The sequence below is a fragment of the Zingiber officinale genome, chromosome 1A (assembly GCF_018446385.1).
Source record: "Zingiber officinale cultivar Zhangliang chromosome 1A, Zo_v1.1, whole genome shotgun sequence".
NCBI classification, from domain to species: Eukaryota; Viridiplantae; Streptophyta; class Magnoliopsida; order Zingiberales; family Zingiberaceae; genus Zingiber; species Zingiber officinale.
In genome coordinates this window covers 48,069,799-48,084,836 of record NC_055987.1, presented here as the reverse complement: position 1 = coordinate 48,084,836, position 15,038 = coordinate 48,069,799, and the positions used below count along the sequence as shown (strand labels likewise).

General features: G+C 39.6%; 1 protein-coding gene and 1 long non-coding RNA gene across 2 annotated transcripts; one reads left to right on the top strand and one right to left on the bottom strand.

Moving 5' to 3' along the window:
* Nucleotides 1–536: 536 nt before the first annotated feature.
* On the top strand, nucleotides 537–1,755 carry LOC122024567. Its single transcript, XR_006123464.1, has 4 exons — nucleotides 537–593; nucleotides 726–789; nucleotides 1,140–1,605; nucleotides 1,698–1,755. It is a non-coding gene; the product is annotated as an uncharacterized LOC122024567 (long non-coding RNA).
* A 2,014-nt stretch (nucleotides 1,756–3,769) lies between these two features.
* Nucleotides 3,770–6,371, bottom strand: LOC122024556. The gene is made up of 7 exons (XM_042583216.1): nucleotides 6,042–6,371; nucleotides 5,532–5,618; nucleotides 5,186–5,437; nucleotides 4,943–5,107; nucleotides 4,809–4,862; nucleotides 4,574–4,720; nucleotides 3,770–4,492 (listed from the first exon to the last, which is right to left on the bottom strand). Exons 1-7 carry the CDS (start codon nucleotides 6,204–6,206, stop codon nucleotides 4,115–4,117), a joined length of 1,248 nt encoding a protein of 415 aa, XP_042439150.1. The 5' UTR covers nucleotides 6,207–6,371; the 3' UTR covers nucleotides 3,770–4,114.
* Between the last annotated feature and the right edge of the window lie 8,667 nt (nucleotides 6,372–15,038).

Here is a 15,038-nt window from a genome sequence, read left to right as displayed (position 1 = left end):
ACGCATAGAAACTTGTTTCATTAAATTCCGATGTCTCTAGGTCTGTATTTATTCCTTTTGATTTTTTCCCTTTTTTATTAAAAAAATAAATAAATTCTGGGATGAATCCTGGATTCGTCCCAGATTTTGGGACGAATCCAGGATTCGTCCCAGATTAGGGTCGAAATTGGGAACAAAAAAATTTTGATGCTAATAACCCTATGTCTATATCCCATTCCGATTCTTGTTTTCTTCCCCATTTCTTTCTCCCCCGTTCCCCTTCCAACCTGCGATTTCCAGGGTTTCGGCCACATCTCCAACCGACTATGGCGGCGTGATATGCGACGACCGCTTGATCTCCGGCCGTGGAAGGTTTTCGATTGGTAAGCCCACTGCTCTCGAATCTCCCTCTCTCGGATCTCCCTCTCTCCGGCGCGTGCTGGCCGCCGCTAGGCGCTGCCTGCCCGGCGGCGCTGCCTGTCCGGCATGTGGCTGGACACTGCCAGGCGCTGGCTGGCCGGCGTCTGGCCGCCGGCGTGGGCCTTGCCGTGGCTAACCGCCGTCTCCCTCTGCAGCTGAAGAAGAAGCCCAAGATCATGCAGCAGCATCTTGATGTAAGTTTCCTATAAAAACATGCTTGTTTTCCTAAATTTGGTTTGATTTCTCGCACTTGACTTAGGATTGATCTCTTTTCTGCTCTTTACCATTGATATGCGCCTTCTCTTATGCTTGATTTGCCTCTGCAGTATTGTTTCCCTGGTTTATGGCTATCCAAGATAACTCCTCGATCCTACAAAGCCAATGAATAAGGTTAGTTTTATTTGTCCTCGATTCTGCAAGGGTTAGAGATCGTTGATGAGGGTTTTAGTTCTAGAAACTAGTAAGAGCTCAGTTAAATGATTTTAGATTTGTCATTTATTTATTAAGAATCGTTTCAGATAACTCAGAGACTCTTTGACGAGATGACTAATCAAAATGGTATATCCAAATCTTTGCTAAGAAATCAACACCAAGTACATTGTTCAGGATTTCATTGTGATTTCTTCAATAATATGTTTTTAATTTTTAGTTTCTATTTTTTTTAATGAAATGATAATTGAATTATTTGTAGAAAATATTGACTTTCATGCGTATTAATCAGTACATGTTTTCAATTGCAGACATGTGTTCTTATAGTCCGTATACATTGTGAAGGTTGTAAGGATAGGTCAGGAAGAAGGTGCAGAAGGTTCAAGGTAAGTTGTGGGGTTCAGTTGTATTTTATTCGTTGTTTAATTGGTTTATTGTTTGGCTGGGTTCATGTGGTACATGGAAGCAATAAATAACATATTGTTGTAGGAGCTTTGTTGATTCTTTGAAAATGTGAACTCAATTTTACTCTGTTTCAATTATGTTTCATATTCTGTTATTTACTTGAGTTATGCTTGTATTGTAATTCAAAGAAGGAAAATGTTTGTCTGGCAAACTCTATATCTGAAATGCATAAATTTGGAGCAATCTATAATATCAAATGGTTCTCATACTTTGGCACATGAATCCAATGATTTGGGTAAAAAAGATAAAAAGAAGAAAGGAACAAAAAGAGGAAGGCACTTTGATAGAGATTCTCGAGCTACTAATCCAGAGGTTCGTTTGGAGTCTCTAACTAGGCAATATGAATGAAGTCTCTAATACTCTAACTTTATTTTTGTCCTGATTTGATAATGTTGTTTGTGCAGGTCTCAATTTGGTGTGATCTCACTGTAGTTGAAGACAACTGTATTTGTTCACCTCTTTTCGGTATTCCTAAGTTCATTAATATGCATTTCTGATCTATATATATAGTTAGCTTTAAATAATTATGTTATAGTTGTTTAATTATATAAAGTTAACTTTAAATAATTATGTTAAAGTTAGCTTTAAATAGTTGTTTAATTGTGTTCCTTCTTTTTGATAAGTTGCTCTTTCTTGTTTTGTCTTCAATGATAATGATGCATAAAAGTTCTGAATTTGATCTATGTACAGTCTCAAAACTATATAGATACATAAAAGTTCTATATTTCATCTAGAATTACATCACACTATTCTAAAATTCTTTACTAGATAACGATGCATCCTCCTACCTTAATATTTTGCAAAGAGTTGTTAAAAATGTGCTAAAGTTATTCATATGAAATTGTCAACTAGTTAACACAATGAAAGGAACAATTATTTTAAACATCCTTTAGTTTACATTAAATACCAACCAAAGACAAAACTATAAATTCAGCAAATTAAAATGAAAAATAAAGTTAACTAAGTGAGAAAATTTGAACCCTAATACCATACTTCACAAGATCTCTCTCTTTTTCTCTCTATATGATGTGCCAATTATATTAGGTTGTATCATAGTTACGATACATGTACTTAGCTTCAAAATAATGCTTATAATTTTATTTACCGTTGCTATGACATGGATGATTCATATCGTTGGTAAATATGACTTTTATTAGAATTAGGGCTTTTATTAGAATGTTTAAGGAATTTCACATTTATGTTTTGTTTCCAATTATTCTTTTTACATGGCCATATCGTATACTATTTACAATCTTTCTTGTTACACATAATCTAGTTTATTTGTTTGTTGTTATGTAGGCAAAGGAGATTTGATGGGGATCAAAGATTTTGTGGCACACGAAGATGACTATATGTATTCTTAGTGTTGTTGGATGGATGATGGACTTATAAAACATTGGGTTGTTGAACTTGTAAACTTTGTTGAACAAGATGGATTTTATAAACTTTGTTGAACAAGATGGATTTTATAAACTTTGTTGAAATCTTTATATTTTTTGAATTATGAGTTGATGTGTTGAATGTTAAATTAGGATGTGTTGAATGTTAAATTAGGATGTGTTGAATGCATATTATTTGTTATTTGAATTTGGTTTTTATGTATTTGGATTGTATTGCAGAAATAAATTGAAGCTGGAAAAAATATTTGATATAGGGACGAATTTGGCAACGAAAATGATTTGTCCCAATTCTATCGTAATTTGGGATAAAATTTGTCCCAGAATCTGGGACGAATCCACAAAATTCGTCCCAGAATCTGGGACGAATTCTGGGACGAAAATTGATCTTATGATTATCAAAGAATTTGGCAAGTTTTTGTTGCCAAATTCGTTGCCAGTTTTGCAACAAATTTATTATTCGTTGCAAACTTAGGAACAAAAATGGCAACAAAAAAAATTTTGTCACCGAATTTGTCCCCAAATTCGTTGCAATATTAGGGACAAATTTGGCAACAAAATATAATTTGTCACCGAATTCGTCCCCAAATTTGTTGCAAAACTAGAGACAAATTTGGCAGAAAATTTATGTGAATTCGTCCCCAAATTTGTTCCTAAGTTTGCAACAAAAATAATTTTCGTTGCAAATTTGTATATTTTTTTGCAACGAATTTGGGGACGAAAATTTTATTCGTCGCCAAATTCGTCCCCAAATTCGTTCCCAAATTTGCAACAATCCCTAATTCGTTCCAAAAGTTGACATCAACCATTTTGGGACGAAAAAATTTTCGTCCCAAATTTTGTCCCTAAAATTTTTGGAACGAATTTTTTTTTAAAATTCGTCCCTAATTTTGTCCCAAAATACCTTATTTTTTTTGTAGTGTTCCTTACTGTCTTCTGGTAGCCTAACGAATGATAGTTAAGTCTATATAGACGTCAACTCATTGATAACTCATCCATCGGCGTTTCCAGAGGTAATCATTTTCTTTCCACCTTGGAAGGACAAATTTTACCAAAGGACGAGAATAGACAGCTCAGAGTACAGATTCAGCCACAGCATGAATCATCGCTACAAAAGTGATAAATACAACAATATCATTTGTTAACCCACAACACCATTAATGCCTAAACAAATAGAATCAAGGACAGAACAAATGCACGAAAACACTACTATCAGAAACCCTGTTGGTTTCTCTTAGCAACCATGCTATCTCATCTCCTCAGCTTTGTCCGGGAGAACAGCACCGCTCAGAGAAGAACCAACCCAGAACCAATAAAGGACACTACTTTTCACAATTGCCTAGGAGTCAAAGGAACAGCAGCGCTACTACTAACAACTGCCCGAATGTTATACGAGTGTTAAAGGAATTAATGAGCTGTTTCCTCTACGGGCAATTTGAGTTTCTACCCGGTCCTCCGTAGTAGAAGTGCTGCCCCCATTCGCCATTGTTTCCGTTCTGCACGTCGTAGCAGTTCGACTGCTCCGTGAAGGCACCAACCCCGGTCGGAGCCCTCAGATTGTTCGATCCGTCGACTATCTGAATGTTCCTGAAGTAGCTCGCTTTGCTGTACCCTTCTTCAGGGAAGTGGCCGCTGCCCATCTCAGTCGAAGTGTGCTCGCCGTCCGGCTCCGAGTTCACCACCTCCCCACCCCATTCGATCATCGATGCACTGTCGGCCAGGTACGAGAAGAGGAAAGAAGGCCAATAGCCCAACACATAGTCCCTCCCAAATTGCAACCACCAGTTCCCTTCCTTAGGATCCTGCACGGCCGTGCATCGTTCCGACAGATTAAGCCAAAAAGTCACTTTAAGAATAGCTGCTTGATCGGTTCTCGAATGTACCTTCCAGACGAGAATGCTTATATCATACTGTGAACCGTCGTAGTTGGAGATCGGGTAGATGCTGGCGCCCATTGCGATCTCATTGTTTACTTGAATGAATCCAGAGCAGAGTAGGTTGTAGCAGCCAGTTGCTTGATATGCATCACTCTGAAATTCCACAGGAGAAAAACTAGTATAAATCCAACAAATCATTGTTGCAATTCTCAGAGAGAAAGGGGCTGGGCATTGAACTTACAGTCCAATAACTGAACAGTCTGGTATTATTGTCTCCATACAGATCTGGGCTGACCTGAAACGCACCAGTAGTTGATGGTAGCGTAAACCCTTCTCTTACGTGAAGAAGGGAAGCATATATATCTATATATATACCTGCCAACCAGCTTCGATGCTGTTGAGATCCTCCCCGAAAGAGCCCCCTAAAATCCAGAGCTGGGAGAGACTGAACTCATTAGTTTGCTGGATACCTGGCTGCCAAACGTTGATCGTTGCCTTTGCTCCGTAGTATTTGTCTCCCTCTACGTAAGCAATGGCATGCTACTCGAGAAACACAAACACAAATCGAATGAGAAAGGAGACATTGATTTCATTACTGCGCATGAGGTATATAGATACCTGGTGTCCATTCTCATTGAGAAGGTCTGGCTCAACAGACAGGGGGTTGGGAATGCTTTTATGCTTCTTCCTCCCGTATCTCTTGATGGAGCTAGCCCTTAACACGTCAGCCCTACTGGTTCTCCTGATAGGAACGGTGTCCTCCGGGCATCTCCCATTTTGGTGCCACAGCTGAACCCCGGAGGGAGTTTTCTTCTGAGATGCTACTTTGTCGTCATCAAACAGGTTTTCTGGGTGGAAATTTGGTCTCGTCTAAAAGAATTTAGCAAGAAAGAATTCAGTAAGGTTATTAAACTGATAAAGGGGATTGAAAAGTAGGGGAATTGGGGAGTATTAAACGGCGAACCTGGATAGTGTGGTTCTTGAGCAAAGGATGATCGAAAGCTGGTTGGTGAGCCACATGCACGCAGTCTATGATATCTCCATCTGGACTCTGCTTATTCAGTAAGGAGAACAATTAAAGAACCATCATTGAACAAGCGAATAAATTAAACATGAAGATCTAAATCTTTTGAAGGAAGGATAGCTCTACATTAAAGGTGTTCATCAAAGTTGCACAATCCTCAAAAGATACTAAAAAGTTGCATTCTTGAGTACAACAAGCTGAGACATCGAGATATTGCCATTCTAAACCAAGTGTATTCTACCTATACAGATCACTGAAGATGAAAAATCCCAAATTTCAAACAGAGGTGAAGAACATCTGGCGAACTAAGACCAGTTTTTACTGAAACAGACAAAAATTTGAAAGATTTCGACCAAAATTTGATCGCGTCAGATCAGTAAACAAAAGAGAAGGGAAAAGGGGAAAAAAATCTATGAAAAGGAAAACTAGAAAAGGGGCACAGCCAAGCACCTTGATGCTCTTGACTGGGGGTTTGTTGAGCCTCTTGAGGTGCCGCCCAATCTGCAACCGCTGCCTCCCTTCCGGCCCGCCGACGCGAGCCGCGACACCGCACGACAGGCAAACCGCCAGCACCAGCGCGACAAGACGGCGGCCGGCATTAACGTGAGCCGCCATGTCCTCCTCTCTTCTCGCCTCGCTCACAACCTTCCTCCTGCTTCTCCTCCTCTCTCCCTCCACTCGTACCCCTCGCTATCGCACGGATCTCTGGCTCTCTATCACTCCCGCAGACGGACGAAGAACCTCTTCCTCCGTGAGAGTCCAAAATCTCGCTTGCAGTCACCTCCCGCCAAACTTAACCTTTCCAGGTGGACTGACGCGGAGCGCCAGGGAAGACGGCGACGCCAGGGAGGTAAGCGCACCTGTTACGGTGACGGGATCTCGAATCACGGGGTAGATTCGCCTGATCCAACAGACGGTCGAGGTCGCTCATGGAATCAGAGGTTCAAAAAATATGACCGTAGCGAGAGTGGAGATTCGTGCGCGCTTCAGTTCTGACTCCAATGTACAAGTTACAGCACGGCGCAGAGAATCTGATGATGGCGCAATAGATTTGGTCGCTTAATCAGGTAATTTATGAAAGATCTTCCAGTAATATAGCAGTTAACAGGGAATGATTATATGGTCAATGATTGATTAGTCAAAGACAAATGAATAGTTTAGATTTTAGCAGGGCAGAAATGTTCATGGGCACATGGCTGAGTCTGCCTGGAGAAGGAAGATAAGGATTGAATTTAATGGATTCGATAGTGAAAGGAGAGGTGTGTGGGACTCCAGAATTGAACGGGCGAGAAAGGAGCAAAAGAGTCAAGATCCAAGAGATTGGAGTTTTCAGAAGTTGCTTGGAGGTGGATCCGCCCCCCAGAAGTTGCTTGGGGGATCACATGCGTATGTTTGCTAGCCTTTTCGATAATATTTATTTTTTGTTTCGACATTATTGTCTTGCTTGGCTTATTGGAGTCCTTCATTCACATTTTTTGTAATTTAAATAGAATTAATAAGGAAAAAAATATAATTTATATATTTAAAAAGCTTGAAATTTAAAAAATTTAAGGATGCATTTATGAAATCATTAGGAGTATAATTATGTAAATTTAGAAGAAATTTGAAAATTTTAATACCAGTAATAATTTTTTATATTTTAATTTTTTTGATAAATTCAAGGGGCATTAAGAGTGCAATTATATATATTTGATATAAAATGGGATGCACAAGTGGAGACAATGCTTTGGATAGAATAAAAGATTCTAAATTTTGGAGCGACATAACAAAAGATTTTGGATATATATATTTTTAAAATATTGTTGTCTTACTTGTGTGCTGTACTCATTCTATTTCACATGCTAGCTTTTTATATTTTAAAATATTTAAAAAGTTAAAAAGCTTAAATAGAATTAACAAGACAATAAAGAAATATATTGATAGATTAAAAAGGTATAAATTTGATCAAACTTGAAATTTTTTAAGATCAATAATGATTTTTTAAATTAAAACTAATTAATGATTCTAAATATTTTTTAAAAGAAAAAGGAAATATGAATAGATTAAGGGATTAGTAGGAGAATAATTATAATATATATATATATATATATATATATATATATATATATATAATATCTTGGCCAACTTATCCTGTATAACCGTGGGTGACATCCCATTTATATTGAATTTTATATTTTTTTCTCTTATCTGCATGCGATTCTTTTTACTCTCCTCTATACAAATCTCTCTCTTGTATACAAAATAGTGCTATTTTTTTAAAACAACAACAACAACGTCGTAGTGCTATTTTTTTCACTACGTGCTGTCATTTTGTTAAAATAACACCAACGAAACAACACCAATACTGTTTTGAAAAATAGCACCATGTTGTAGTGTTGTTTTCTTCACCATATGGTACTGTTATTTTCAAAACAACATCAATGTGGTGCTGTTTTTAAAAGAATAGCACCAAGGAGTGTTGTTTTTCAAAAAAATAGCACGCATGGTAAAAAAAAATAGCACCACAACGTGACAACACCAACGTGGTACTATTTTTTTTCAAAACAATACCATATTGGTGCTATTTTGAAAAAAAAATAGTACTGTGTGGTGAAAAAATTAGCACCGTAAAGTGGTGTTGTTTTGAAAATAATACCACGTTGGTGCTATAGCACGGTGCAGTTTTGATTTCAAAACAGCACCACATTGGTGAATTTTTTTTTAAAAAAAAAGTAAAACAACACTACTTTGTATGCAGGAGAGAGAAGAGAATTGTATATAGATGAGAGAGGAGAATAAAAAAATTTAATATTGGTCACTTCAGAAGATCTATGTGGGGATGTCACCTACAATTATGCCAAGTAAGTCGCCCAGGATATCAATACACACACACACGAATTTGATATCCTGGGCGCCATTTGTGTGCGGTGTGCGTGGGTGCCTCTGTAGGATCAAGATGGGCTAGATTGGGTGTGGGGGGGGGGAGGTGAATAGCGCTCATGGATTTCACGTTCGTTTTAAAACAATCGGAGAGAGTAAAGCCAACGGAATAAAGAAAGAGATAAAAGAACAATGCTAACTCGACCAAGATTTACTTGATTCAGAGCATGTGACAACTCCTACTCTAAAGCTCACACATGAGAATGCTTTCGTTGGACAAATACTAATTAATCAGAAAGTTACAATAGATGATTACAATTTAAACACAAGTAACTTGAATAAAAATAATACCAACGACTTGGATGATTAGATCTTTAGTGCAGTCATCGTCAAAGCATCTTTTGGGTGTCAAGGAGCCTTTTTCTATGTAGCACGAAGAATCGAAAGTTGTTCAAAATGTTGTTGTTGAGCCACAGGTCGAAACTTCTTTTATAGCCCATTCCGAGCACCTTGATCCCCTCCCTAGCGCCTGGATCCCCTCCCGAGCACCTGGACCTTGTTGACATGGTGTGCTCTTGTCAAAACTTCATCCATGAAGTTTATCCACGTTCGGGTACCCGAACCCCTTCCGGGTGCCTGGACCGCTGACGTGGGTTGGCCAATCGTCGCATTCCAGCTCAACAAGTCGATGAAATTTGGTTGTCTGGGTGCTAAGATCGCCAGGGTGCTTGACCAGGCACCTTGCTAGGGTGCTCGACCAGGCACCCTGCCAGGGCGCCCCTTCGCTGAGGCATCCCAAGCACCCAAAGTCTGGACGCTCGGACCCCCTCTGAGCACCTAGAGTTCGGATGCCTAGACCCCCTTTGAGCGCTTGGACCACCATGTTTCTAGCTTCCACTTTCTGCAAAACAACGTTAGTTCGGGCAATAATATTTAAAGAAAGACAAGTTTTGACAGCCTTCAGACTGCTGGTCCTAACTTTGAGTTTCACAGAAACTGTAGGTCGGACTGACGTCCACTGTTCCCTTTTCAGGGAACGCACTCTCACCTACTCCTCTCAGGAGAATTAAATTTTCTCAGACTAGTCCTCCAGACTGTCTGGACATTTACACATCGTTTCAGACTTCAGGACTCCATGCTGGACATCCACTCCACAATTCGTCCAATCTTTCACCTGATGTCCATGACCCCGTGGATTTTCACCTAGAGTCCTCGACTCTAGGATTTCACCCAAAGTCCTCAACTCACCAAGACTTCGCCCAGTCCCCCGAACCAGGATTTCGTTGCCTAACCGTAGTTAGGACTTTCCTTTGCCTAAGATCACTTAGAACTTTCCTACACACTTAGTTCAACTTGTTAGACAACAAGATAACTTAATTTTGAACCCCTTTGCTATTATCAAACTATAAGTTCGATCGTTTGGTGCTCCTTTTATATATATATATATATATATATATATATATATATATATATATATATATATATATATATATATATATATATATATATATATATATATATATATATATATATGTAGGGTCGAAGTCATGCAAGCTGGCTGATGTAATGGTCAAAGTCAAGGAGAAGTCAAACTCAGGGCTAGCACAATCACGTGGCTCAGCCGAATAAGTTTAGCCAATTGGACCTTTTGTCCGATTGGATCCCGAGTTACCCCAACTCGATGAAATCCCGAGCCATCTTAGTTCAATACAGAACTGAGTCATCTAGGCCTAACTGAATATACTAGACATACGGCTTGACCAGACTCTAGGATCGAAAGTGCTAGAAGGAGGGGAGCGGTTAGTGCTCATGTCTTTTTCACAATTTTGTAAAACATTCAGAGTAAACAAAATAAAGAAAAAGAATGTAGCAAAAGAAAACAAGCGCTAATATTTTTCTTTTACTTTGGTTCATAGCCTATGATGATTCCTACTCCAAGGTTCGCGATCGATGATCGCTTTCGTTGGGTATGAAGGCGTTGAAATTTCGTTCTGTTTCAATTTCCCCTGTACAAAAATTGTACAAGTACAGAACTTTTCCTAGCAACCCGCATATTCGATCAGACATGTGTTTGATCAATCAAGCAAGTTCTTGATGGATCAAACCACACCTTGATCGAAATACAAGATCGCTGACCTCTTGTGTTGGTATTCAGGATCGATACAAAGAAAACTAAACTAATTGCACAGCGGAATCAAAGAACTAGTTACACCTTTTCTTTGTAGCCAAAGCCCTCTTAATCTTCTGCTGTATTCCTCTCCTCTTCTTGGACGTCGTGTGGGCGACGATCTACCAAGATAACAAACACCCTTCCCTTCTTTGTTTCCAAACCCCCGACCACCAAGAGAAGCTCTAGGATGAGATGCCTTCATCTCTTCTTCTTCTTTTCCAAGCCGTCGTCCACCAAGGAAAGCAAGAGCCGCCAGCCCTAGCAAGGAGGAGGAGCCGCCGACCCTAGCAAGGTGGAGGAGCCGCCGGCCCTAGCAAGATGGAGGAGCCGCCGACCCTAGCAAGGTGGAGGAGCCGCCGGCCCTAGCAAGGTGGAGGTGGCGCCGACTATAGCAAGGAGGTGGAGGTGGCGCCGACCCTAGCAAGGGATGGAGGTGGCGCCGACCCTAGAAAGGAGGATTAACCAAAAACAAAACTCTACTAGATGGGTGGATGCGAGGTTTTATATAGAGGCTACAACAGGGACCTAGAGGAAAAATTGGTTTAGGCCTCCTGATTGGCTTAGGCTTCCTGTGTTCAGCCCGAACACTCAACTCAAGTCCATCAATAATAACTCATACCACTAAAGGGTTATTATTGAACTACCGCATCAATCTCATATTACAATATGAGCTCCTTCTTATCATGAGTGTGTTAATCTCCCTGTGTTTAAGATATCGTATGCCCATTAATTAATTGAGTTACTGACAACTCAATTAATTAACATCTGATCCCAAGAAGAGTACCACTCAACTTTATTATCATGTCGGACTAAGTCCACCTACAGGATTTACATGATAATCCTTATGAGCTCCTCAAGGAGGCATCATTAGCCTAAATAATTAGGACACAGATTCCTTCTATAATCAACAACACACCATATAAACAGTACTTTTCTCAACTCATCGGGCCTATTGATTTAACGAATAAATCTCACCTATTGATAGGTTAAAGAAATAAATACTAAGTATATGTGTTTGTTATTATATAGGGATTAAAAGGGTGCACATCCATAATAACAAAGGTTATGTTCTTTTATATAGTCAGTACAAATCAAACTACCTCAAACGGTCATGCTCAATACACACATAATATACTAGTGTAATTTCATAGTCAAGATAGACTAATACCAAATTATACTACAATTGTTCTAATGATTTGTCCCAATCCATTTTGGTTGTGAGCTACTATTTATAATTTATAAGGAATCGATAACATGATCTTCTGTGTGGCACCGCACACCATGTTATCTACAATATAAATTAAATAGACAACTGCATTGATATATATATAAATATTAAATGCAAACATTTGACCAAAGTGATTCTCATTTCAAAATATTTCAAAACAGATGTTCATACAAAATCTAGGCTTACAGTATACATCTCAACGGGTAGTCCACTAATAGTTTCAAATAAGTATAAGTATAATAATTTAAGTGCTATTAATGAAATGATATTGACAACTAAGGATTAGAAGTTCTGGGCTTTCTGTCATTGGAGTCATATTACAACGTCGTAGAGTCATCTTTGGAGCAGCGCCCAAGAGAGAAATCGTAGCAATCTTGAATTGAAGTTCTGCATAATAATATGGCGGAATAGTGCTTTTATGGAGCATTGAGGGAGCCTCCAAGCTTACCCAAGGCGCCTCCGGCTGAAAAGATTATCCCCTAATCTTCAGTCTCGATAACCTCCACAACCTGCTCCTTTTATCCGTTTGAGGGAACTTTCCATGAGCTCTAAGGGCACCTCCAATGCTTCTGTGCGCCTTCCATACGCTATAGGTCAACTCCCCATGGTGAAAACCTTTTCCTCAAGGTTTATCTATGTGAGGGCACCTCCGCCTTATCCAAGACACCTTCCACGCGGATTCGAGGCACCTTCAAGCACCTCTGAGGCGCCTTGGACACTGTTCATCAAAGGCTAATTTTTGCAACTTTTAACCCTACAAAGCATGTTAATCCAAATATAAAAGAATACCCTATAAAACAGAGTTAGCATGATAAAAATATAGTATTTTGGCAGTCTTAGGACTATCTGGTTCAGACTTTCTATAAAATCCTAGGTCGAATTGACGCCTACTGTTCCCTCAACAGGAAACGCATCCTCACCTACTCCTCTCAGGAGAGTTTATTTGATGGTAAACTAGTCCTCTAGGTTGTTTGGACTTTTGCTCAGTATCCGAGACTTTAGGACTTTCCGTTAAACGTCCAAATCTTGACCCATCTAGTCTTCCACCTAGTGTCTGCGACCCCCAGGACTTTCATCTAATGTTCTCGACCCTAAGATTTTTGCTTGATGTCCTCTACCTGCCAAGACTTCATCCATTCCTCCAGACCAGGACTTCCTTGCCCAATCACAACTAAGACTTTTCACCTATCTAGTGTCCACTAGGACTTCTTTTCCTAGCCTTAATCAGGACATTTATCTTGTCTTAGATCAATTAGGACTTTCCTACACACTTGGTTTGACTTGTTAAAACAACAATAAACCTTAACTTTGAATCCTTTGTCATTATCAAAACTTAAGTTTGATCATCTGGTACTTCTTACACCAACACAGACTCCTTGTCCGAGTGGATGTTGAGCTCTCAAGGACATCGAGTCCTCAAAGAGTCTGATCCTCAAGATGGTCAACATTCCTTAGCCGACCTGACTTCATTCGAGAATGAGGTTTGACCAAACATTAGAGGGGGCTTGATCGGCCTACTATCAAAGTGTATTATTAGTCCATCAGCCCAAAGACCTAATATTCCTTTTTTGGTATTTTGTGTAACTGTAGTCAGAGAATCAAGGGAATATGCTCTTTGTAATCCGTACGACCGAAGTTTCTACCTTTAAAAGTACAGAAATGGTGGGTCTATTTTAGGAAGGTTGTTAGAATATCAGAATAGTCGGTTATATTTTGAAAATGCATTAATATTCATGTAGAGAGAAAATAGCAGTACATAAGGGGTCTCCACCTACATGCGTAGGCAAGCTCTGCTATCAAAGTTCATTGTTCATCATTTATGTTTTTCATTTTCTTCCTCCACCATTTATCTGACTTGAGTGTCGAAGTGTCTGCACCAGGAACCCCTCCCTAATCCAGTTACTAACATTTTCTTCCTTTAGATCTTCTCTTTGACACACAAGCTCGATCGTGATAGGTTCTTCCTGCTCGAAGTCTTCTCACGGTCAACCTTGATGCCACCTAGCCAGTGCTCTATCTTTTCCATTATAGGAATATGCTGTCATAAATGGTCGACTAATGTGAAACAAGATAACTTCCGAAGGAGGTCTCAAAGGAATATTCCCTGACAATTCTAACAAGTCGTTAAAATATTATCTGTTGCTTGTTTGCTGAATGTATCTCGACCGTCTAACAAGGTCGATCATCCTTATTCCCGTCCTTGCATTAAGTTACTTTGTTATGTATTGAATGATATCAAAAACTTAGTCAGAGATTTATATGATACATTAAGCATGCTAGAAATCCATTCAAGCGACCTTCTGATAAACTGCGTGTATTGAAGATCCATTTGGAAGTAAGTATGCAACTATGTTTCTTAATTCTAGTCGGCTTCATGGCTATCCGTGTAGGAAGAGCTTTATAAAGTTAACTACCTCAAACCTAGCCGACCTTTCATCTGGCTAGGCATATACGGAAAGATTTATAAGGCCAAGTGCCTCAAGCCCTACTGGTCATTCATCCGGTCGGACACACATAAAGATTTATGAGGTTAAGTGCTTTAGACTTGGCCGGTCTATCAGCTGGTCAAGCACATACACATAGAGATTTATGCTACTAAGTGCCTTAGGCCCGACTGGTATTTCATCCGGCAGGGCGCATAAAGAGATTTATGATGCTAAGTGCTATAGGCTCGGCTGGTCTTTCATCTAATCGGGTGCACATAGAGATTTATGATGCTAAGTGCTTTAGGATCGGCTGGTCTTTCATCCCGCTAGGCGCACATAGAGCTTTGTGGGGCTAAGTGCTTAGGCCCAATTGGTCTTTCATCCGGCTGGGTGTACATAGAGATTTATAATGCTAAGTGTTTTAGGCCTAGCTGGTCTTTCATCCTGTCAGGCGCACATAGAGCTTTGTAGGGCTAAGTGCTTTAGGTCTGGCTAGTTTTTCATCCGGTCAGGCGCATAAAGAGATTTATGATGCTAAGTGTTTTAGGCCCAGTTGGTCTTTCATCCAGCCAAGCGCACATAAAGATTTATGATGCTAAGTGCTTTAGGACTGGCTGGTTTTTCATCCGGCCGAGCTCACATAGAGCTTGATGGGGCTAAATGCTTTAGGCTTGACCGACCTTTATTTTAGTCAATCGGTCCTCTCCCATATGACTTATAATTCGATCGAGCTAGACCCGAGAGCCTTGATACCGGGCAAACCA